Source organism: Sebastes fasciatus, chromosome 8, assembly GCF_043250625.1.
Source record: "Sebastes fasciatus isolate fSebFas1 chromosome 8, fSebFas1.pri, whole genome shotgun sequence".
Taxonomy (NCBI): Eukaryota; Metazoa; Chordata; class Actinopteri; order Perciformes; family Sebastidae; genus Sebastes; species Sebastes fasciatus.
The window spans coordinates 2,057,395-2,082,175 of NC_133802.1; the positions used below are offsets into that span (position 1 = coordinate 2,057,395).

The 24,781-nt window shown below is 42.7% G+C and overlaps 4 protein-coding genes across 4 annotated transcripts; 1 reads left to right on the forward strand and 3 right to left on the reverse strand.

Annotated features, from left to right (window-relative positions):
- Nucleotides 1–54: 54 nt before the first annotated feature.
- LOC141771932 (lysophosphatidic acid receptor 6) lies at nucleotides 55–1,705 on the reverse strand. The gene is made up of 2 exons (XM_074642468.1): nucleotides 1,541–1,705; nucleotides 55–1,103 (listed from the first exon to the last, which is right to left on the reverse strand). Exon 2 carries the CDS (start codon nucleotides 1,026–1,028, stop codon nucleotides 63–65), a length of 966 nt encoding a protein of 321 aa, XP_074498569.1. The 5' UTR covers nucleotides 1,029–1,103; nucleotides 1,541–1,705; the 3' UTR covers nucleotides 55–62.
- Nucleotides 1,706–5,135: 3,430 nt separating this feature from the next.
- On the forward strand, nucleotides 5,136–6,067 carry taf13 (TATA-box binding protein associated factor 13). The gene is made up of 2 exons (XM_074642829.1): nucleotides 5,136–5,294; nucleotides 5,412–6,067. Exon 2 carries the CDS (start codon nucleotides 5,413–5,415, stop codon nucleotides 5,785–5,787), a length of 375 nt encoding a protein of 124 aa, XP_074498930.1. The 5' UTR covers nucleotides 5,136–5,294; nucleotide 5,412; the 3' UTR covers nucleotides 5,788–6,067.
- Nucleotides 6,068–6,860: 793 nt separating this feature from the next.
- Nucleotides 6,861–11,102, reverse strand: tnnc2.2 (troponin C2, fast skeletal type, tandem duplicate 2). The gene is made up of 6 exons (XM_074642828.1): nucleotides 10,947–11,102; nucleotides 9,924–9,975; nucleotides 9,185–9,328; nucleotides 8,078–8,192; nucleotides 7,817–7,953; nucleotides 6,861–7,472 (listed from the first exon to the last, which is right to left on the reverse strand). Exons 1-6 carry the CDS (start codon nucleotides 10,947–10,949, stop codon nucleotides 7,441–7,443), a joined length of 483 nt encoding a protein of 160 aa, XP_074498929.1. The 5' UTR covers nucleotides 10,950–11,102; the 3' UTR covers nucleotides 6,861–7,440.
- A 1,349-nt stretch (nucleotides 11,103–12,451) lies between these two features.
- On the reverse strand, nucleotides 12,452–20,729 carry LOC141772145 (troponin C, skeletal muscle). Its single transcript, XM_074642827.1, has 6 exons — nucleotides 20,600–20,729; nucleotides 17,330–17,384; nucleotides 16,949–17,092; nucleotides 15,967–16,081; nucleotides 14,826–14,962; nucleotides 12,452–12,900 (listed from the first exon to the last, which is right to left on the reverse strand). The coding sequence occupies exons 1-6, from the start codon at nucleotides 20,600–20,602 to the stop codon at nucleotides 12,869–12,871; spliced, it is 486 nt and encodes a 161-aa protein (XP_074498928.1). The 5' UTR covers nucleotides 20,603–20,729; the 3' UTR covers nucleotides 12,452–12,868.
- Nucleotides 20,730–24,781: the final 4,052 nt, after the last annotated feature.

Sequence of the window (24,781 nt, forward strand, 5' to 3'; positions counted from 1 at the left end):
GTGAAGTTACATTTAACAGTGAAACATATAAGAGATGTATTTACAGTATGTGCTGTTACCCCTCAGCTCACTGCGATGGTGTAAACGTCCCTCCTCCTCTGGACCCTTCCCCACAGCCGTGTCATCTTTAACTGCTTCCATTTGCAGTGGCTGGTGGTGACGTAGTAAAGCATGGGGTCCAGGCATGTGTTGAGGATGACGAGCGCAATGGTGACCCGCCTGGCGTGGTAGATGGCGTTGGCCGCGGAGCAGCTCTGGATGACCTCCATGCGTCGAAGGAGGTGCAGCAGGTACACCACGTGGTTGGGCAGGAAGCAGAGCAGCGTTATAGCCAGGATGGTGTAAATGACCCTCACAGCTTTTTGGGCTGTCTTAGTCCTTATCATGGAGATGCGCCTCACAGCCAGCGGGTAACACACCAGGATGATCATGGACGGCAGCAGGGAGCCAAAGATCAGGCACAGCAGGCTGTACACCGCCAAGCGCGTTTTCCACTCTTTCTTGGCGAAATTTTCAAAGCAGCTGTGGCCTCCAGATACGTCTGCGTTGGTTTCCAGAGGTCCCATGAGGACAAAGACCAGCATAGCCGCTATAACTACACACCAGAGCACCACACACGCAGCCAAGGAGCACAAGGGGCTCCGCAGCCTCAGATAGGCGTGCGGATGCACGGTGGCCACGTATCGATCCACACAGATACAAGTCATGAAACAGACGCTCATGTAGATGTTGGCGAAGAACAGAATCCCGGTGACGCGGCAGGCGACGTCCCCAAACACCCAGTTGTTTCTGTTGAGGTGGTAGTGGATCTTAAAGGGCAGAGTGCAGAGGATGGCGATGTCTGCCAGAGCCAGGTTGCTGATGTAAACACTGAAGGCTGTGCGATGAGTGATCCTGAAGGTGAAGATGAAGAGGGCAGCCAGATTTCCCGGTAGACCTACAACTAAAGCGAGGATGTAGACCGCTGGGAAAAAGTAGTACTGGTACTCTGCTGAGGGGATTGTACAGTCGCCATCCGTCACGTTCATTATTGCAGATTGTTTTTGTCAAATGAAAGTCAAGACAGCGTAGGTTGATTCTCATAAACGCTGCTGCATCTGTAACTGTAGCAACACAATTTCCATTCAGAGTTTTTTCCACTTTTACTCTCACACCACCTTGGAAACAAATCTGTTTTTAGTCATTCTTTTATTTTGCTTTTAACAAATGTTTTTTGTTCCAGAAGCTGACCACATTATTCTGTATTGTTCAGGTTTTCTGAAAATATTTACTCACATTTAAAAACACTAACCACTTAGAAACAGCTGACAAAGTTACACTTTTGGTTGTGTTCTTGTGATATGAAACATTTCATCTTAGTGTTTACTTCAAAAGATTTGAATCACTAAATCAGGATGTTGAAGGGTTTCCACGACATTTTAAGGAATTCCAACTTTTCTGAAACATTAGATTTATATTTGTAAGATCTTAACACAAACTAAACCTAGACTGTATGTAGTTAGAATAAAACAAAAAGGCATTTAGGCAAAAAAACACTCACCAAGTTGCTTCGCTTGACTCCTTCGTTTGATCTCCAAATGCAGAAAGCTGCACTGTGTTGAAAACACGAGATAAAAGCTTAGATCTGAAGCTGCACTTTGTTTGAGCAGCTCCTCTCAGAACACACCGAGCATGTACACTGATGCTCTTTGCTTAGGTCTTTCATTTCCTGTTTCAGTGTACTGTGGGCGCGGCATTAAGAGTGGCAGGAAACATAGCACCACACAAGATTATGTCTGCCTCTATCACCCACCCACTGCGGTATAGTGAGATACTGTATATGATGAGTAGGAGTATCCACAGGACGTTCGCCCAGGAGACCGGCGTCCGTGTCCCGTGTGCAACCACCAACTAAGTAGTTTTGTTGCCTAAACCTAACTAAGTAGTTTTGTTGTCTAAACCTAACTAAGTAGTTTTGTTGTCTAAACCTAACCAGGTTGTTTCCTGTGAAGACGGAAATTTATTTTGAAAACACTGTGTGAAATGAGTAGAAATTATAAACCCAGTAATAGTAGTAGTAGTTTAAAGAGTGACAAAGTACATGCAGGGAGTAGATTGTGGTGGATGAATGGGTCAAACGCGGGACTTTCACCCCAGAGACCGGGGTTTGACTTATTACCTGTTATTGGTATCGTGGCTGCAGGCAAAGGAGGCACTGATATGATGACACAAGATACTTTTGGGTGTGCTTCTCTAAAGTTTTCTGAACAAAGTATGCCTCTGCTTATAGCTGAAACGCGTTCGTTTGGTTGCCCAGAATAAACTAAAAAAGACTCTTTCTCTGTGAGTAAGTTTCTTCTAAACTTTATAGGTCCCATATTGTGCTCATTTTCAGGTTCATAGGCATACTTGTATTTTCTGTTTCTACTACAACATGTTTTCATGCTTTCATTTTCCTCTCACTGTCTGCCTGAATATGCCTGTATTTACCTTCTGTCTGAAGCGCTCTGTTTTAGCTCATTTCAGTTGCGCTGCTAGGCAACAGCTTGGGTCCACTTCCTGTCAGCTGATGTCAGGTAGTGTCTAGAAGGGAACCTGCAGACTGGGGAAAATCTTGCGAGATTGTTAAGGTCAGGCGTTGACCTTGGATGGTTAAGGTCAGGATAGGTCGTTGGGCAGCGAGTCTCCTCAGAGTTTTTGCAGATCTCAGATCGGATTTTGCAATTTGCGGGCTCCCCTCTAGACATGGCCCAGAGGCCTGTTTCACAAAAGCAGAATAAAGATATCCAGGATAAGAGAGAAAGTGAGCGTTGACCTAGTCTAGTCAGTTCATCCAGGCTTAACTGGTATCACGAAGGCCAAGCCAGGCTGAAGAGGAGAGACTAGGTTGAGCCAGGCTGAAGAGGAGAGACTAGATTGAGCCAGGTGTTAGTAATTCTGATAGATACAAGTTCACTGCTTTCCTCAACAGACCACGAGGTCGATCGCAGATTTACTGATGCTGAAATGGAGGTAACGCGTTCCGCGTACTTTAAACCCAGTGAGAAACAGCTTCTAATGGAAGATTACGAGGAAGTTAAGCATATAATATGTAGAAAAGGAGACACAGCTGTCGGCTGCTGTAATAAAACAGCGAGATAAAAACGTGGCAGACAATAGCAAACCGACTCGATGTGTAAGTAGCCTAGAAACAGCCTACAACGTTACATTCACTCACCACTGCTGTTAACTGAAACCGTCATCATTAAACCATTCAAGGAGTTTCTGTCACCTCACCTTCACAGTGAGCGGTGGAAGTTAATATATTATTTAGGAAATTTACCATGAAGATTAATTACAACCACTAATCCACAACGCTAGAATACGACGATACCATATACTGTATATATAACAATGATGACTACATTATGTTACATACTGTACATGCTTACAGTGTGCACTGGAATGATCACTTACTTCTTTAATTCCCTCAATGTCTTCCTTTTTATCTCCAGATCTCAGTCCAAGTCCTACAGGGTTTTTTGTGGTTTTTAATGTTGGCTCTTTTTAAATAAATCACTTTTTTCATTGATATTTGCACCTCTGCAAACTATATTTACTTTTTAAGTGTGTGCTGTGCCTACAGACATCTGACTGTTTGTCAATTCTTTAAAACACATATTAATTAGCACAGCAGGATTGGAAAATGGTGTGCCCTATAACGACCATTATTTATATAGAAAGAAAGAAAGAAAGAAAGAAGGAAGGAAGGAAGGCTGGATGTAGCCTATGTCAATGGAAATACTTATTTAGTCCATAATGGATAAGAAGGCAGTGATGTGGTGCTCATGGAAGACATCCTTTTTAACAGGACCCAGATACTGTACAGTCTGAGAGCAGCATGGCATCGTAGTGAGTGTTATGTGTAGGACATCTACACCATGCAGAGTTAACAACTGATATGTGTTTTACAGAATTCACAAACTGTCAGATGTCTGTACAACAATACATACTGAAGGGATTAGAAAGAGAAGGAAGTGATCATTTCAATGTCCACTGTCAGTATACACAGTAACAGGATGTATTAATCATTGCTGTGTGTTTCTCCCCCAGCAGACCAGTGATCCAAGAAAAATAAAAGGTCAAAGCATGGTGGTGTCCTCTCCTTGTTGTTTCATGAATATACAGTACACTATATATACATGTAAAGTATATATACACTACATAGTTACTGGTGCAGTGAACTTTATCAGCCATTTCTAATCAATAATATATTCATCAAACCTCTAACAACAATATGAACGGTAGTCTTCATAAACACAATATAACCATTATAATGATTATCACATGAATGATTATAAAAATAGAAATGAATGATCACAATGTTAAAATAACAGTACTGAACTGAATGGTGGTATGTATTCAGCTAGTACTGACTTTTCTTAGCCTGCATTAAAATATGGTATTTTAATGCAGGCTAATAAAAATAAAGCAAAATACATGCATAAAATCATGGACTAACTAAAAAACACACTGGTTTCTGATCAGAGTGACTGCTGACTGAACAGATAAGACACCAGGATAAATTAAGCCTGGCTGTAAGCCTGGTCTGGAGCAGGCTAGCTGCACACAATAAATCTCCAGGGTAACTAATGTGCCACTGCGTTCGTGAACCGAGTGAAGGCTTAACTGAGCCAGGATAACTGGAAAACCCCGGCTTAATCCGTTATCTTGGTTTTGTGAAACAGGCCTCTGATGTCATTCACATACACTGCAACCAGAAATAAACTGGGACACATGTAGAACGTTTACATTTAAAACTGTGTATTGGTCTATATATTGTATATTTGTGACGTCACAAAATTACAGAAATCCTGACGGCTTGAGAAAGACATGAAAATCTTTTTCTATTTTTACAATATGGAACCTTTAAGGAAACATTTATTTAGTATGAATACAATATCGAAACAACAGGATATGTTTTTATTTGTTTTTATTCAATTCAATTTTATTGTTTTTTTTTCAAGTTTTTTTAATTTTAATTTTAATTTTAATTGTATTAGTGGAAAGATTTTAATTTAAATAGATGATCAATATCTATTTATTGCAGTATGACCAACTGGACTCCCGTTTGGGGGGTATGACACATGCGCAGTGTAACTGAGCAGACCAGGTTTTATTGCGCATGTGCGGAACCCCGAAGATATGACGCGTGACCTAGCCTCCTCCAATAGGCCTTGATTCGAGGAACCGGATACGGAAGTGAACAGAGAGCCAGCAGAGAGCCAGCCAGCCAGCCTGTTGTTGTGTTGCTGAAGTGATCTAACGTTACAGAGGTACTGTTGTTAGCTCCACACTGTGTCTTCTGTGTAACTCAGCTCTATAACACGTGTGACGTCATACCGGACATGTTGACGCTCGTAATGTGTGCGTGTGCGTGTGTTTGTCCGCAGGATGGCGGATGAGGAGGACGAGCCGGGCTACGACGAGGAGCTAGATGACGGGTCCGGCGGAGGAGACGTCGGCCACGGGAAGAGGAAGAGGCTCTTCTCCAAGGAGCTCCGCTGTATGATGTACGGCTTCGGAGACGACCAGAACCCGTACACCGAGTCCGTGGACATCCTGGAGGACCTGGTCATCGAGTTCATCACGGAGATGACCCACAAAGCCATGTCCATCGGCCGGCAGGGCCGCGTCCAGGTGGAGGACATTGTCTTCCTCATCCGGAAGGACCCCAGGAAGTTCGCTCGAGTCAAAGATCTCCTGACTATGAACGAAGAGCTCAAGAGAGCCCGCAAAGCTTTCGACGAAGCCAACTATGGCTCCTAACCTCCTTACCTCCTCACCTCCTCACCTCCTTACCTCCTAACCTCCTTACTTCCTCACCTCCTAACTTCCTCACCTCCTTACCTCCCCACCTCCTTACCTCCTCACCTCCTAAGCTCTGTAAGATAACGTTCCATCTGATCTGGTTCATGTCTCTTTAGTGTCTGTCCTACAGGAGTCCTGACTGGCTTTTCAAAGTCTGTTTTTTAGTGATCTGATGTTTATTATTTTATATGTTGGTATGATGACAGTGACTTTCTCAATAAAGACACGTAACGTCATACATTGGTTTAATATGGCCCGTTATTAATGTTCATTTTAGTATCATAATACCCAGAAGAGACTGTTCTTTAGATCTGGACAGTGACATTATGGCTCAATGTCGACCGAAGCTTCATAATGGCATTATGACACACAGCCATCACACCATCCATCCATCTATCCCTCCATCCATCCATCCATCCATCTATCCATCCCTCCATCCATCCATGACCCCAGACAGAGTGCAGCCACAGTGTCTCCTCAGCTTGGTTCAGTGTTCTAAAGATGAGTAGAGCTGTAACCGTTAGTTCTCCATCGGAAAACTGATTACCAACTATTTTAATAAATAACTGATTCATTGTTTGGAGCTTCGCTTTCTGGTTCCAGCTTTTTCAAAGTGAATATTTGCTGTTTTCTGGGTGTATTTTAGACTTTGGGAGTGTTGGACAGAAGAAGACAGTGAAAGACGTCCCCTTTGACTCTGGGTGTGTGATGATGATGGAAAGAGTTTTCTGACATTTTATAGACAACATGATTGATTGATTGGTTAATCTGAAAAAATGTCCTGCTGATCATGTTAGTTGCAGGCCTAATGATGACATTTGAAATGATTTGTGAACCCTTATTAATCTGCATGATGACATTACTTAATAACAGTAACTGGGGTTTGATCGATGCCCCGGTATTTAATAAATCCATCCTGATGGTGTGTCCTCTCCTGTGGACAAAGGGACAGCAGTTCCCTCAATCGGTACTTCTACAGTATATTTTGATAAAGACTAAACTGGCTGTGGTTCAAACAAAATGGAAAAAAAGAAGAAACAAACAGATTTTATTGATATTCCTCAAAACAAACTTTTTACACAGACCATAAATATGACAGACCAACTACAAGTGAGCATGTGTTAATTCATTTATTCTCTTCAAGCCAATGACTTCTTTGTACAGTGAAGTGGTTGAATGAGTTGGTCTAAGCAGCAGGTAACAGGCTGCAGTGCTATCTAGATCTACATCTAGATCAGAGCTTTACCAGCAGGAGGGGGGGGGGGGGGGGGGTCGCTGTCAACGCATGCACACCACAACAAGGTGTGTGCAGTGAGTTTCCCATAGCAGCCTTGCCTTCCTGTCACGGGGGACAGCGTCAGCGCAGCATCCACGGGCTGTCTGCAATCACAAGCGAGCTGGGGAAGAGCGAAGCCCCCCCCCCACCCCCCAGCGACCCCCGCCGGGTGCCCTAGCTGTCTGTTGAGGATGTCTGTACGGATGGAGAAGAGAGGCAGTGAACCAGGTGGACAGGGGGGAGGAGGGAGTGTTTGAGTGGGTCAGTGGGGGGTCAGGTGCGTTCAGAATGGGGTTCACAGGGAGGAGGAGGAATGTCCATGAGTCTTTGTGGTTTTACTGCACATTCTCCATCATCTTGAGGAATTCTAGTGAAGAGAGAAGAGAGGTGGGCGAGTTTCAGTTACCATGGTCACCATCAGCAGCAAGCTAACAAACTGCATCTACCAGGAGGGATTTTAAACTTCACATAGTTCAACTAAATCATGTCTTCTCTGTTTGAGGTGGTGTTATCTGAGATGAGGCTGAAAACTATTTATTAATCCACAAAATATACAAAACCTCCTCAAACTAGTACCAGATTTACTCAAGCACAACAGAAATATAGGACTACTCTGGCTGTTAAAAACTGATAGATGGAAAAGTATAATATAAATAATATTTTTACACTGACCTAACACGTCCATCATCATCATCATCATCATGTACGTACCGTCAAAGTCCAGCATGCCGTCGGTGTTCTTGTCTCCATCCTTCATCAGCTCTTCAATCTCATCCTCTGAGATGGGCTCACCGGTGCTGCGGATGATGAGGGAGAACTCCTCTCTGTCGATGTAGCCGTCACCGTTCCTGCGCAACAGACAGAAAGGTATCACAAACAAATAATAACACAAGATATTAAAGTACTGCTTTCATAAACTGAGTGCAGCGTAATAAGCGAACCACACTCTACACAGTGAGAGCGCGAACGTACTTGTCGAACACACGGAAACACTCTGCCAACTCTTCCTCGCTCTTGCCGGCCTGGTCCTCCTTTAGCAGCCTCACCATCATGACCAAGAACTCCTCGAAGTCGATGGTGCCGCTACCTGAGGGTAATAAAGAAGTCATGTAACAATGGTCGGTCCGGCCAAAGGCCCTATGTCCTGCGCTGCTTCAGGGACACGACAGTGCGCTCGTCTTTGCGCACACTTTTTACGCATGACCTACAGTAAAAGGGAATACTGGTAGTGATCCCCGATCCATAATGTAATGATCTAAATGATTTAACGCAAAACCAAGTATGGAATTGTGTGTTTGGAGAACAAAGTCATGCTGGTTGGGGGTTGAGGATCAATACATCTGCGCTTGAACCTCAAACCTTGAACCCAATCACATGTGTTGGCAGTGGCAGCCGGTCAATAGAGGGCCACCAGACAGCCACACACAAAAAAACATTACTACTACTAATAATAATAATAAATTATACAAATTGTCAATATTTTATTGTTTAAAATGTGTCTGGAATGCACCCAGTAATATGTGTAAAATATGATAGAAAATCATCTGTGCAAAATATATGGTTTTCCTGCACGTCCCCTGTCTCCCCACTGGACATGGAAATACTCAAGTAAAGTACAAGTACCTCAAAATTGTACTTAAGTACAGTACTTGAGTAAATGAACTTAGTTACTTTCCACATGTTACAGAGTACATGTTATAATGTTGTGTTTTTCTAAGCATTCTTTACTGCTCCTGTTGGAATAAAATCATTGTTTGTTATTTTAATAATTAATAACTATAATAATTATTTAACTGAAAAGTAGTAATGTGTTTTTGATACCTTCACTTTTTTGCATTAAATCATCCCGGGATGTTTGCTGAAATTCATTGGATGTGGCACAGCCCTACCTAGAAACATTTCCACCAGCCGCCACTGGGTTTTGATTCCAGTTAATGTTAGAGACAGTTACTGGGTTTATTTGAGCTGATGTGAATACCTATGAAGTGCCAGACTCGTGTATATACTGTGCGTAAAAACGCACACTATCAGCCCATAGTGTGTGCTGCTGTCAGAGATACTCTGTTATCCGTCGCTCACCGTCCTCATCCACCTCCTCGATGATCTCATCCAACTCCTCTCTTGTCGGGTTTTGGCCCAGCATCCTCATCACTTGACCCAACTCCTTGGTGCTGATGTCACCGCCACCGTCGGTGTCAAACATGTCGAAGGCTGCCTTGAACTCTGGACAAATCACAGTTGAAAGAATGTGGCTCGTTACTCAAAAACGGGCATAATTCCTCAGCATTGCCTGCTTTCCAGTTCCTAAACGTTTTACTCGTGTTAGCAGCGGGACATGAAATAAATCACCCTCTGCATATCGACTGAAACACAGGTAGGCTACATCTACCTCTGTGTGGAACTGAAGCAACACGTTCCATCATCCCTATGCTATAGATCCAGGTACTATAGATCCAGGTACCAGCCTCTACTCTCTCTACAGGAGCTCATCCTACTCATTCTACAGTAACAGCAGGTGATGCTAGTTCACATCCAGGTACTAGTCTCTACTCTCTGTACAGGAGCTCATCCTACTCATTCTACAATAACAGCAGGTGATGCTAGTTCACATCCAGGTACCAGTCTCTACTCTCTCTACAAGAGCTCATCCTACTCATTCTACAGTAACAGCAGGTGGAGCTGGATGACTCACATCACCTTGATATTCAGAGGTGTGGTAACTGAAAACAGCTAGTCCTCTTATATTTCATTAGTAATCTGGTTCCTGGGCAAAGTAACGTCATTACTAAAGTAACGCGTTACTGTAGACCGTACTTACCAGCCAGCATCTCCTCGCTCAGGTAGGAGCGGGCCTCTTGTTGCGCGTCAGTCTGGAAGAAAACAGGAACCAGTCCGTCATTTCATCATTCATTACAGGCCTCATGATCCTTCCACTTAAATCCCGACAGGCTATATTTTTCCCCTTTATTTAACCAGGAGGTCCCTTGAGATTAAAATCTCTTTTTCGAGGGACACCTAGTAGTCTTAAGGCCAGGTCGCCACATGAGGGCGACAGTAGCCACTGATTTCCATGCCATACAGGCTGCCTCTAAGATTCATCAGATTCATTCATAATATGACTTATAACACTGTAAATGTTTAAATTCCACCAAGTTCAAACTAGAATGATTCCCAGGAGAGTAGAAATACCAAAATACGCAGGAACAGACAGAAGGGGAATATTGTAGAAAGGCTACGGTATGAATAGTGGTGATAATAACGTGCTGTAATAGGCCACGTGTTGCAGGATCTAGTGCGTCTCAGATGGATTCTTGAGTTGGTGAAAATGAGTCGGGCTATTTCAGGCTCAACACATTAGGCTGGCTGTATATGGCCTGCAGACATTTAATCCTGGGGAATCTGTCGCAGAAGCAGAATCAGCTCCTTCCCAGCTGACGCACACCTGCCCCCCCCTCCCCCCCCTCCCCCCATCTCAACTTTCTACCAGCAGATTTGCAAAAAATAACTGACTCAAATGTGAATCTTCATTTTTATTTATTATGAATTCTATTAAAATAAACAAAAAATCTAGTGTCCTAAAATAAAAAAACTAAACAAATGTTTACTCTAAAAATGTAGTATTTGGAAGAAAAGAGTCAAATTGAGTAATATGAAGGGAAGTTAACAGATCAACATCTAAACCTTCTCAACAAAAGGAAACATGTTTCTCAACTACTCACTGATTTTTAGACTTTCACATGCCTTTATTAATCAATCAATAAATGCACATGCTCTATTATTATTAATAACTAATGGCCTTGGAATAGTTCAATGGGTCATTTTCACACTTGATTGGTCTTACCATGTTTGTGGATTAGCTTTCCCCCCAGATATCCAAGGAAAAAAGAGAAAAGCCCAGAGGAGTGGTCAATCCGTGTGCACCCGAACAGAGAGACTAGACATCAAGTGAAGATTCAGACCCACTTTAAACTGGGCAGCCAGGTCCCGCCCCCTGCCTCTCACAGGCATCCAGATTTAGTATCCTGAACTTTTAGGGTTCTGGGGCCACGGCAAGCCAATCACACTTTGGAGAGGAAAAGCTCTTGTTTCTTTAAGTTGCTGGGTTGACAATGTAAAAGAGGTAAATCTGGAGTTTTTTGTGATCCAGGTCAAGGGTAGAAAAATCGATGAGATGCAAAATGCAGGAAGTTTTGGGGGCGAATAGGTCACTGTATCTGTCTCCTGGTTTGTTAAAGGTGAGATGATCAGAGGAAGGACGTGAGGAAGAACTGAGATATTCTATAAAAGAATCCACATGAAAAGAAAATACACTCACAAAAATGGAAGTAATGCACTAGGTTACTGTCTGTGTGGCCTCAAGGCAGCTTCCAGTGGTGATCTCCTACGATAACTGAGACTGAACTCAAATTTAAAAAGAAATATTAATAAAACTATAGATGTTGTAGCTCATCAGTGTTGGCAGTGTAGGCCTTGTAAATATAAGACAGTGGAGGGTGGGGTGGAGGGGGGGGGGGGGGTTATTGGTTTTGTGATAATGCCGTTTCAATCTGGGCGTGAAACTCAATACCGAGAGAAAAATGCTGCGGAGATGGACCCCATCTCACCCCCCACCCCCGCTCTCTGCATCCACCCCTTCAGCCGTGAATAGAAGGCAGATTTTAGGCTGAGAGAGGAGACAGGGTCGCGAGGCAGGCACCCACTCCTCCCGCTGCCACATCGCCTGATAAACACAACCTGATGCTCCTTATATGGTGGGCGGTTCCTGGAGGGAGGGCCTGAGGCGAGAGACAGGAGAGGAGGATAGGATGCTGAGGAGGGGAGCAGCCGTGAAGAAAGGGGAGGGATGCTGCTTTTTGAGAAATGGTGGGGGGTCTGCAGGCTATATTATACCCAGAGGGAGACCTGCAGGTTCCACAGGGAGAATGAAATCATCTGATGCTGGCCGGCTGCTCGGCTTCACCTCACGCTGGGGATGATCCACTGGGGTCGGTGATTCCTGTACTGGGAGACCACTACCTGAAGATCAGTGACAGACTTAGACGGAGAACAAGTTGGAAGAGATCAATTTAAACTAGATCACTGAAAATGAGATGGTATACGGCACCAAATAGATGTATAACTAATGCATTGTGGAATTTGAAGTTGGGACTGGAATAGGGAGATAAGACCAGTTGTAGTTAAAGAAAAATGTGTGTGTGCGTGTGTGTGTGTGTGTGTGTGTGTGTGCATGTGTTGGTGGTGTAGAGAGTGCATGTGCTAGTGTGTCAGTGTATATGATCACTTTGAATGAAACTCAGATGAGATAAGACACTTCAGGCATGCACTGCAGAATCATTTGCAAAGATGAACAAGAAGAAAGTGGATGGATTTATTTAGAAAGCACAGAACAGGGCGGAGAAGATATTTAGTTTTGCAGTGGAGGAGGAGGAGGAGGAGGAGGAGGAGGGCGGGGCTTTAAGCTTGTGGTGTAGCATTTCTGGAGAAACAACAGCTGCAAAGGGGACAGCTGAGGAGAGTGCCCTCGTCTTAAAAGGGTTGAACGGATATTAATAGAAATCTTCACTGAGCCCCTGGGTTTCATATGAGAAAGGGGGGGTGGGGGGGTATTTCACTTGTATCCATTTTGATGTCTCAGAAACATCATATTCATAATTGCACAGCGTTTTACAGCGTTTAGAGTTTGCTCTGAGCAGATTTCCATCAGACAGCGTGCTTTGTGTTCTCTCTGAGGAAGGGTGACCAAGGAATGTAGAGCTGGCCTCATTACTGGACGTTTTCCATCATCTTCAGAAACTCTGGAGAGAAAAAAGAAGGCAACAGTCACCCAACCAACCAAGCAACCAACTAACCCACCAACCACCTAACCAACAAAGCAACCAACTAACCCACCAACCAACCAACCAACCAACCAACCAACTAACCCACTAACCAATCCACCAATCCACCCAACCAACCCACCCACCAATCAAGCAAGCAATCAACCAGCAAACCAACTAACCAACCAACCAACCAACCAACCAACCAACCAACCAACCAACCAACCAACCAACCAACCAACTAACCTACCAACCCACCAACCAACCCACCAACCAACCAACCAACCAACCAACCAAACAATCAACCAACCAACCAACCAACCAACTAACTCACCAACCCACCAACCCACCAACCAACCAACAAACCAACTAACTAACCAACCACCCAACCAAACAACCCACCCAACAAAACAAACAACCAACCAACCAACCAACTAACCAACCAACCAACCAACCAACCTACACAACCAACCAACCCACCAACCAGCCCACCCAACCAACCAACCAACCAACCAACCAACCAACCAACCAACCAACTAACCCACCAACCAACAAACCAACCAACCACCCTACCACCAGTCCATCAGATGATCGATGAAGGACTGAACAGATGAACTGTGGGCTGCACAGTGTGTGGACCAAACCTGTATGTGAGCTTTGGGTTGAAGTCAAATCATGGAGAACATGATTATAATTGTAAAAAATGTCGTACATGATGAAGAATTCTTTATTCCCGTCACTTATGTCTGCTTGTTTCAACTGTAATCATTTCAAAGTAAGGACTAGTATTCCAATGTCTGCTCTATTCATGTGCTCACAGACTCTAATATCATTTTCATCCGCATGGTAAAATACCTCTTACATAAAGACCTTTCAAACTGGACAACATAAACTAAATAGGCCCCTCTGTATTTCCTCTTCCGATGGTTGTCAACGCAATAGTTGGCAGGAAGTCGACTTGGACCAAAGCTGTTACCCTGGCAACAGAATGGCCACGAAAATGCCTATGATTACATAAGGAACCTGTCCATGTGTGCAGACTTGTGACGGTATAAACTGTCGTCCTCTTCAAGGCCATGTTTTGTGAGGAAACTTGTACTGTTTTGAGGTTAATGTAGCGGATCATTAACATAATCATTCTGCCTTTCAGCAGCACACAGAGTGGATTTAGGTTTCTCTAAAAGGGTGGGAAAACTGAGATTTGATGGTTTTACTATCAACATGACTGTGATTACTCAAAGAGGCGTGTTGTATTTATATATTATATAATCTGAGTCAACCAAAAACATTTGATTTACAGGGACTTATGTAAAGGACTGCTTGTGCATTCTGGGTAATATTCTTATCTGCTTTCTAACCCAGAGCCAGATGAGGAGATGAAGGTTTGATACCACGGCAGACATGCACATATTTGTATGTATATTTCCCTTTGTTATTTTGTTATATCTATCAGTTGGGGTATCTTGTTGTTGTTGTTGTAACTTTTTGAGGTTATTTTCTTGATACCACTCTCATGTCTGACTGTTGATTATGAAGCTGGAGCCAGCAGCGGGTTATCTTAGATTAGCATAAAGATTGGAAGCAGAGGAAACATTTGAGAGCTGTATCGACCTTCTGATCTAACTCTCAAAAAGAGAGCGAATACTAGTATTACCTAAATGTCAAACTATTCCTTTAGTCCATGAGACTCCAGTACAGACAGTGCCTCTAATGATCAAATATAGTCTTTTGCTCAATATACAGCTGACACTGCCTCCTTCACTCTAATCAAGCTAAATCACTGAGGATATTGTTAATGGGTCTGAAGGGTCCAGTCTGTTTTTCTGACCCTCTGACACAGCAAACATTATGGAAGACACTGTGTAGTCCACAGGAGTGTTGCTCTTTATGTAGCTTAATCTTACCATCAAAATCAATCTTTCCATCTTTGTTTGTGTCTCCTTCACCGAACATCTCATCAATATCTTCCTCCACCACTGGCTCTCCAGTAAGATGGAGGATCTCTCCAAACTCCTCCCGGTCAACAAAACCATCTCCGTTCCTGAGGATAAAAATCAACATTAAATTCACTGTCTTACATCAGCACATAAACACACACTGGACGTATTCATTAAAAGGACTGCTTTATTTCGAAAGTTCTTATTATATTCATATAATATATATATATATATATATATATATATATATATATATATATATATATATATATATATATATATATATATATAAATATTCTATATTGTAGCCAGTGATCAACCTCCAGGTCTGAGAAGTGAAGTCAATGCTGAAGAGCCTTAAACCTGCATTCTGTCTACCAGCCAGCAGGGGGCGACTCCTCTGGTTCTATAGAAGTCTCTGAGAAAATGAGCCTACTTCTCTCTTGATTTATTACCTCAGTAAACATTGTAAACATGAGTTTATGGTCTCAATCACTAGTTCCAAGTCTTCTTCAATACAGCATGATGTTCTTTTAGTAAATTATGGTCACATGCACTGTGCACCATATTTTTCTCTCTAGCCAATCAGAGCAGACTGGGCTTTTTCAGGAGGGGGTCTTAAAGAGACAGACGGTGAATACAGGTATATCAAGGCAGACAAGATAAGAAAAATAATGTGTTTTTTGAACATTAAAGCATGTAAACATGTTCTGTAAGAACCTGGAAATGAGCAGGATATGTCTCCTTTAGGGATCAGAGTGACTTTTGTTTACTGCAACTTTTCCATGCAACTTATTTGTTTCCTAAATTAAAAATCGAAACACACTGGTTTGTCCTCTAGCTAAATTGTAATTATATCAAAGATCCAACAATGGTGAGAATGTACCAGTTCAAAAAAAGTGAGGCTTAAAGTGCCAAGAATATTTTCAAAATGCAGCTTATTTGGATGTGAAGTTATCTGATGCAACGGGCCATAAAAATGTTGCCTAATTGGAAAATATTCTAATTGATATGCTTTTCAATTTAGCCACAGCACAAGATGAACATCCTGGATTCAGCAACATGTGGTGTTTGTATTTGTCTTTCTGTTAGTATATACAGTACATACTTGTCAAATATACGGAAGCATTCTGAAAGCTCTTCTTCACTCTTTCCGGCCTGGTCCTCCTTTAACTGTTGCACCATCATGACCAAGAACTCCTCGAAGTCGATGGTGCCACTGCCTGATGGGAGGTGGGGGGGACAAAGCCAAAGGTGATGTGACGGGAAGGAGGCTACACATGTAGTGCAAACTGAGTCCCATCTCCACTCCTGTTGTTTCTTTGTTTAAACAATCCTTAATTACAATCATTAATTTATGATATTCATCGTATTCTAGCAAATAGTTTGAGATGATGTGCAGCGTAACATATTTCTTGCCGTATCTACTTCTCATGTGATTTTCTTTTTACTACTGCTCGACTGTATATATCAACATGGCCTCTGATAACCCTTGCTTAAAGGGGCACTGCACCAATTTTACACATAAATGTCTGTCTGTTTACACATCACGAGGAATCCTACTCAGCCTGTGGAAACAGCTGCATCATGTCTTCTGTATCTCTGGAGGGAGTCTGAAAATAACTCAGATGATGTCATCAGGGTCATCATGAGAAAGGCTTGAGACTCAGCGTCTTAAACTGCTGCCATGCAAGAAAGACGATGGCATTTACCAGGCAGGCAGGATCTAGTGAAAATGCTGTTGAGCTGCATTATGTGAATGGTAGTATTCAATGTTTATGGAGCTTGACTCATTCTGGAGATTAAAGTCAGGACACCTGCTCTGCTGTTTTGATTTATACCGTTCTCTCTCACAAGTCACCCAACTTTATGGAAGAACTACTTAATTCTGGCATCAAATTGATGCCACAGTGAATGGAGAAATTAGCAATTCTGCCTCTTCTGGACTGAAAACTAACACACAGCCCCCAACCCCCCTCCCTAAAGAACCAGGCTGACACCTTCAATCATCCTTAAATGTCAAGTCTTAAATGCTGTTGCTGTTGGATCCGTTGTCCCTTTTCTATTTGTTGATCACGCGATGATCTCACCATCCTCATCGACCTCCTCAATGATGGCGTCCAACTCCTCCCTTGATGGGTTCTGGCCCAGCATCCTCATCACTTGACCCAACTCCTTGGTGCTGATGTCACCGCCGCCGTCGGTGTCGAACATGTCGAAGGCGGCCTTGAACTCTGGACGAGAGAGGGAAACGATTCAAACTCTAAAGTGGCACGAAATTTCTGGATCTTGTGTTTGAATGTTTTAACAGACCAGAATTACTTGTTTACTGTAGTCATGTGATTCAAGTATTACAAAGTAGAAAACGTCCAAAGGCCAAAATAAAACCATTTCCAGCTGCTCATTCAGTGACCTGAAACTTTATTAAGTGTAATCCACTAACTGACTCATGTAATGAAGAGAGGACTGACCTGCAATCATCTCCTCCGTCAGGAAGGAGCGGGCATCGCTTTGGGCGTCAGTGGGCTTCAGACAGGCGAAAGAAAAAAGGTGGAAGAATGAAAGGAGAAGTTATTATTCCTATCCGTTGTATTCAGCTGCACAATGGCATGCCATTACCAAAGCAGGATTATGGCAGACTCAAAGAGAATAACATCATCTCCTTCAGCTCTCACTTACTCACACAGTCACAAACATTTGGAGTCTGCTGCTGCAGCTGTTTTTCTCTAAACTTTCTTTATCTTCATTTGCAGTAGCACACTAGCGTCACATGAGCGGTCATAAGCACTGATTAGTTAGCCCCCTGTGGTCTGACACACCTGCTTTGGATCTGCTGATTGAATGGGCGTTATCAGTAGTAATCATAGGGCCTGCTGCCCCTACTAGTAGGTCCAGAAGGCTGTTATCATCTATTCACATGGTTGATCACTGATACAAATACAATAAGACGACGCAGTTTTAGCTCATTTTCTACAATTCATGTACTGTACATTACTGGTGACCTCTGTTCAAGGCATACTAAAGCGTTTTAGACTTATTACCTCCTAGGTATTGTTTTCACTGGCGTTGGTTTGTTTGTCTGTCTGTCTGTCTGTTAGCAGGATTAATCCAAAAGTTTGCAATAGATTTAAATGACATTTTTTTGCAGGGATGGGGTGTAGCACAATGAACAATCTATTAGATTTTGGTGGCGATTCGGGAATTTTTTTAAGGCTTCCAATCAGCCTGAGCATTAAGACCACAGGGTATAACACATGCGCAGGGTGACTGATGACGCGTTGATGACGCGTGACCCCGCCTCTTTCTGAGAGCAGAGAGATACGTGTGTGGTTATGTGTGCTGGAGCTGCTGGCCGTCCGCAGTGAGAAAGAACAAAACGGTAGCTATCGGGATGAGAGACAATGTAGTGTAACGTTAAACAGACATAACAAGGCTGCTGAATGAGAGAGACATCTGCCGATATGTTACACGGATACAACATTCCCACCAGTAGTTGTTCTCTTGTTCCTGTTTGTCCTTATATCCAGACTTTATGCCTGAAGACATCACAACTTCACATTGCACTGTAGGTCAAACATCCAATAGGAATCTTTCTTGACGGTGCTAGCTTCTGGTTTTTAACCTTGTTATTTTGAAACAGCAAGAACCGCCATCAGTGCACCAAGCATTGTTTACATTTTCTAAGAGGAATATTGTTGACTGGACTTGATCAAAGCATAGCAATACTTAAATCAGACTATTCTCATACACTTTTATATTTACCTACGAAAAGTAATGCACTATAATTTGTATATAACTCGCATTATCAATTTGTATGTAATCCACGTAATCGTGATCCAGAACAGGTGACGTAGTATAAAGAGCATCAAAGACTTCATAGGGAGGAGGTCGGGGTGGATGGTGGGTCTACAAACACCGGACATTCACCAGGACGCTGCTGTTCGTGTCCCGAGTGAAACCAGAAGTCAACATTGACTTATTTGTCACGTAACTTCCGAACTTAAAGGTGCGATCGATAACATTGATAACATAACTCCCTCCCCCGTTCCATTGCATTCACTTCACAACAAATGGTTGCCAGTTCGTTGCAAAACCTGCAAATTTTATGGTGGAGTGGAGTGACTCAGACAGACGGTCATGTCAAGTAATGAATCAATTGTGGTAGAGTAAAAGTCATTTTGCAACATATGGCGTATACCTACTTATTTTTCAGTCGGCCACCTACTTCTAAATCCCCTCTGATACTCATCTTCGTTTTACAGTGTCTGAGGGAACTATAAGTAAGCGATAATGTACAGCCAGCCGGTCATTGTTGTGAAAGAATCCCCGTCATCACCCTGAAGGGGTTTCTTTCACAACAATGACCCGCTAGCTGTACATTATCCCGCTTATTACACGGCTACTTACAGAAGAAATCAATATTTTGACACAAAAACGGTCCTCCAGAGTCTGACATCAGAGCTGCGCCCATAGCAACGGTCTGTTATACAGAAATGACAGACCGCAGAACGCCATGATTGACCAATTAGAATCGAGTATTCAACGGTCGTTTACCGTCAAACTCGGACGATTATCCGTTTTTTTTTCACACTAACTGGCAACTTGATCACTGACGACACAGAGACACCACGTGATACCAACGATGTTATACTACTGTCTTACAAGTCTTGTTAGAAGTGGGAACCAAACATCAGATATCTTCCACAGAGAAATAACAAAACATTCATTTTGGACAAATCATTTTTTAAATGATTCATTCACAATCATAATATACATTTTTTTAGGAGAAGCCATCATTTTATTCAGAACCTCTCTAAAAGCTCTGTAGGATGTTTTTTTTTGTTTTTTTTTATAAATTTTCGTCTACATAAAAATTGTATAATTATAATTTTATTATAAAAGACCTTTATAACGCAAATTCTGTACTTATTTTATTCACGATCTTTTCCTAAACCTAACCAAGCGGTTTCGTTGCCTAAACACTGCAGGGACTTGTACAACAAAACAACTTTTTATAGGACATCATATGAACCGCTGTATGAGGATGCATTACAGGTTTGAATCTAGTGTTATTCCCCTTTAATTGCTCTATAGACCCCTGTGCCATGGTGGTTCAGGAGGACAGTCAATTATTTTCCCTCTCTCCCTGTTTGCTTGACAGAATTTCATCGATATGTAGAAGGTCACACAAACTCACTCATTAGTTCAGTATAAAGCTATTTTTAAGGTGAGACTTGGGAGAGGATTTGAGAGGGATTTTCTCAAAGTGAATGTCCTAAATTAAGACCCTCAGAAAAGGCAGCAGGTCTTCTCACTTTACTCAGCTGTGCTCTTTCTATCTTTAGCAACTCCAATCTAAATATCAGGCAAAATCACATCAGTCTGTGAACAAACAGCACAAAGGAGTTACACAAGTTCAACATGTGACGGAGGTTTCCAACAGCAGGTTACCGGTCGTCTGTAGCAAGCATCATAAAAACAGAACGTTTTTGCCCCAAATTAATTTCGCAAAAAACAAAGATCAGGAATTCCAAGAGATAAAACACCACTTGTAAATAAATCCATCTGATAACCCAGCTGTGCTGCAGATGAGGACTTGCTTCAGATAGTAATCCCCATCTTCAGCCATCCGGCCTTCATCCTCATCAGTTGAAAACAAAAGCAAATCCTCAAAGATTCACCAAAACTAGATTTCCTCCTTGCTTCCCTTTTTACCTTCTTCTCAGTTTTCAGTTTCTTACCATGGCGGCTGGCTGTGATAACAACAGACAGCGGTAAAACGACAGGCGTCTGGGAGAGAAAGTCTTCCTACAACACGGTTCAGACGGCTTTACTCCCCTTTATAAGCAGCCTCTCATCCCACAATTCACTTTTACTGAAAATGATCAGGATTGGGCAAGAAGCCCCCTCCTCAGATAAGAGACAGCCAATCAAATCAAACTTTACTTTGTGTCCTCTTACAATCTCCTGATGGACATCCCCTTGTGTGGCTCACTGTCTAATCCCCCATATTTAGATAACAGACAAGCTCGGTGACATTTATAAAAAAAGAAAAGCAAACAGCACAGGCAGCTGGGGGTTATTCTGGCAGAGGATCAACCGAGCATCTCGCTGCAGATGGACACTTGATTTCACACAGGGCACAAGAACAGGAGTGCATGCACACACACACACACACACACACACACACACACACACACACACACACACGCACACACACACAGATTAACACGTCCCAGCATGCACAGATTCTCTACCCCTTTCACAGTGTCCGTTAACACATCTATCTGCCTGCCTCCCTGTCCTCACTGCTGCAGACTTGCCCTTGCACTTATGACATCTGTAATTTAAGAGGTGTACAAACGGACCTGTGATCTCACACAGCTGTACTCCATCTCTAACTATTTTACCCGTTGGTTTCTCACCCGTCAACAAGTAAACAAACACAACTCTCATGTAGGTCTAGAACAGCTTTGGTTCAAGTTTACTTCCTGCCAGCTATTGCATCAATACACATTGCAACCAGAAATACAAAGGGGCCCATATACAGTATGTTGTCAAGTTTGAAAAGGTCTAAACAGGCAACCCATAATTAGTATGTCAATCAATCGCAAGGCTTAATAGAGAGCCTATGAGGTGTAACTCATTCATCCATCACATGTCGTAAAGCTATTTATATCTAGACGACTATATCTGACTTTTGAGTGTTCTGTTAAATTAATAAATCTGTTAATTTACGCATTCATACATCAGGAGTGTTTTTTTTGCCAGCTGTCCTTCCTGCATTTGGCAGCTTCAACTGTGTTACTATTAGTCTGGATTAAGTGTTTAACTTCTTCGTATTTGTCTAATATAGTTTGCTTTTCCTTTGTAAAATGTGCCTGTCTGCCTGTCTGTCTGCAGTCTGTAGACTTGTCCATGTCTGTGATTGGTTATATGCTGCAGACACCGCCCCGTTCATGTGAACGTGCTCATAACCAGACTGAGAAACTCTGGGTTGATTTACTGAGTTGATAACCAGCTTCGTAGGACCGCTTAGCAGGATCTTGTTTGTTAGAGTTAGTGAAGCCAGATAAGGAGAAGATACCCTGGGTATGTTGAACTGGCTTCGTAGTACAGACCTCAGGATGCTAGATAGGCTAAGGAAAGTAGTTTTTCTTAAGATTATTTTTTGGGCTTTTATTCCTTTATTTGACAGAGACAGAGATAGTTTTTTGTAAGGGGGAAAGAGAGGGGATGACATGCAGCAAAGGGCCGCAGGTCGGATTTGAACCTGGGGCCGCTGCGGTAAGGACTAAGCCTTGGTACATGGGATGCCCGCTCTACCAGGTGAGCTACTGCGGCGCCCGGAAAGTAGTTTTTTGTTATCGTTGTTCACGCAGTGCGGCCTTTAACAAGCCTCGTTCCTATAAACCCTAGACGCTCACAGCTTGACAAAAGAGATGAGTCCGTGAGCGAGCTGAGGTGCTGCGGTGAGTTCAGACATGTCTGTAAAATAGCGACTCACATGCTCTCAATGACGGTATTAATATGCTGATATTTAGCAGGTATTGTTTAGCATGCTCACCCTCTTAGTTTAGTGTGTTAGCATGCTAATACCTATGAATTAGCACTAAACACAAAGTACAGCTGAAGCTGATGGGAATGTCATTAGTTGTGCATGTACATAAAGTAAATAATAATTTTGACTTGATGATGGCACTAGATGGAAAGTTAAAGGGGAACTACGCCCATTTTCAAAATTCATATATGTCATTCCTATGGTCTAAAACAGTCCAAAAATATCATTAAACATGAGCTCCTCTCTCCCAAATCCAAAAACTGGAGAGCTAAAACTCAAACTGGTGATGTCATAGGGTATAAAGTGTGGAGCTGCTCCACAGACAATGAATAGGGAACACTGAGAGCAGCCAGGGGAATGTTCTGAGTATATGGGAACATTTTCTGTTTCACAACGGAGAACACTACTATAGAATAAATAAAAAGAAAACAAACAGTATGTGGCTAAGAAAAATCCACACTTTATACCCTATGACATCACCAGTTACTTACTTCTCTGGTTTCTGGCTTTGAGAGAGAGAGCAGCTCATGTTCACTAATATTGATTGGACTTTACTAGGCCATGGGAATAACATATTGGAATTCTTAGTTTAGGTTTAATTAAAGTATCACCAAAGTTATTACAATTCTTCCTGTAGGGAATCTGAATGTCTGAGCCAAAGTTCAAGTCGTTGCTGAGATACTTCAGTTAGAACCAAGTGGTGGACTGACAGACATCCCTAGAGCACCGCCATAAAACAAACACTATTAATAGAACAAAGAATGAGGAGTTTTATTTGTCGGATAGATGCACTCTGATATCTAAATGCACAGCCCCGAGGACTCCTTTCGGCGGACAGACATGTCGATCCAGGAGTCTCTGCTGACCTCAGTGGACACGCTGGAATTTTAAGCAGTAAGGCTCTGCAGTTTCTCAGGTCTTTCACTGGAAATCTATTTATGCCTCGAGGACTGTCTCATTGGCATGGAAACAAGAGCAGCTGTGGTTGCTCATAGCTTCTATTATAACTGTCATGCCAAAGAGAAAGTTGGCCTTTTCTAAAGAACTTTAGGAGGCTTACTGTACATTTTCCTTCGTAAACTACCTGGCAACGAAAATGCTGCGTCCTGCACACATTGCAAGAGCACATTTTCGATTGCGCATGGTAGATATGCCGATATATAAGATCACATTAAGACGGCCAGATAGCATAGCAATATACAAAAGCTGGCAGAGAAGTTGTCACAGTCGCCCATTTAGTGCACAGTATGGGTGGGACAAAATATCGATACAGGAATATATTGCATTACTTCCTCTGGCGGTACGTTATCGATACACGCACCAAATATCGATATTTTTATTAAACATGCAGCCGCTCTAAACAGTTATGTTCGGATGGCTGAAAAGAAACTAGTTAGCTACACTAATGTCTTTGGCTCGGAGATGGAGTGGCTGCTGTAAACCCAGAACCTCGTGGGTCGAAGAGAGTCTGTCTCTAGGTCACTACTATTTACCACAGACTGTATGAAGTGTAACACGAAGTCACCGTAACGTCACCCACTGGTTTGTGGACTACCGTTTGGAAGCCTTGAGTTTGTCATTTTGGTTTTTAGCCGCACTCCCTGATTGGACAACGCTGTGGTAGAGACCTGACAATCACAGGGTAGCCTAAGGCATCCCCTGCTTTATGGTCTATCTGACTCTAAATGGGACCATCATTTACTAAATGAACATCATGCTGTATTGAAGAAGACTTGAAACTAGTGATTTAGACCATAAACTCATGTTTGCAATGTTTACTGAGGGAATAAATCAAGAGAGAAGTAGGCTCATTTTCTCATAGACTTCTATACAACTAGAGGAGTCGCCCCCTGCTGGCTGGTAGACAGGATGCAGGTTTAAGGCATCTACCTCATCCCCCCCTCCTCCTCCTCCTCCTGCCCTTCTCTTTCCTCCCTTCTCTCCATCACACTCTACACTTTTTCTTTTATTCCTCCCCTCCATAAAACAGCTATTCTCCCTGCTTTGAGCACACCAGCTCCTCTCTCCATCCTCACCTCCCCCTCCTCTCAGTCATCACCCTGCCTGTCCCTGAAGGCCACCCTGAGTTCAGCTTCCATGCCGTCACTGAGCGGCTGACTGACAGCACCAGCTGATGCTCCGCCCGGCTCAACGCTTTCCTCTTGTTGGGTGAGAGAAAGAGAAAAAGGTTTGGAAGGTTTGGAAGTGTGAAGACAATTTTGGATTGCAGAGGAGGAATTAAAGACCAAGAGGAATTGCATGTCCTCTTTTTATTATTTGTCTTTTTCTCTCTCTTTCTTCTCCTCTTCTCTCCACCTTCTACGCCTCTTCCTCCTTCTATTCCTGGACATTCCCTGTTGGA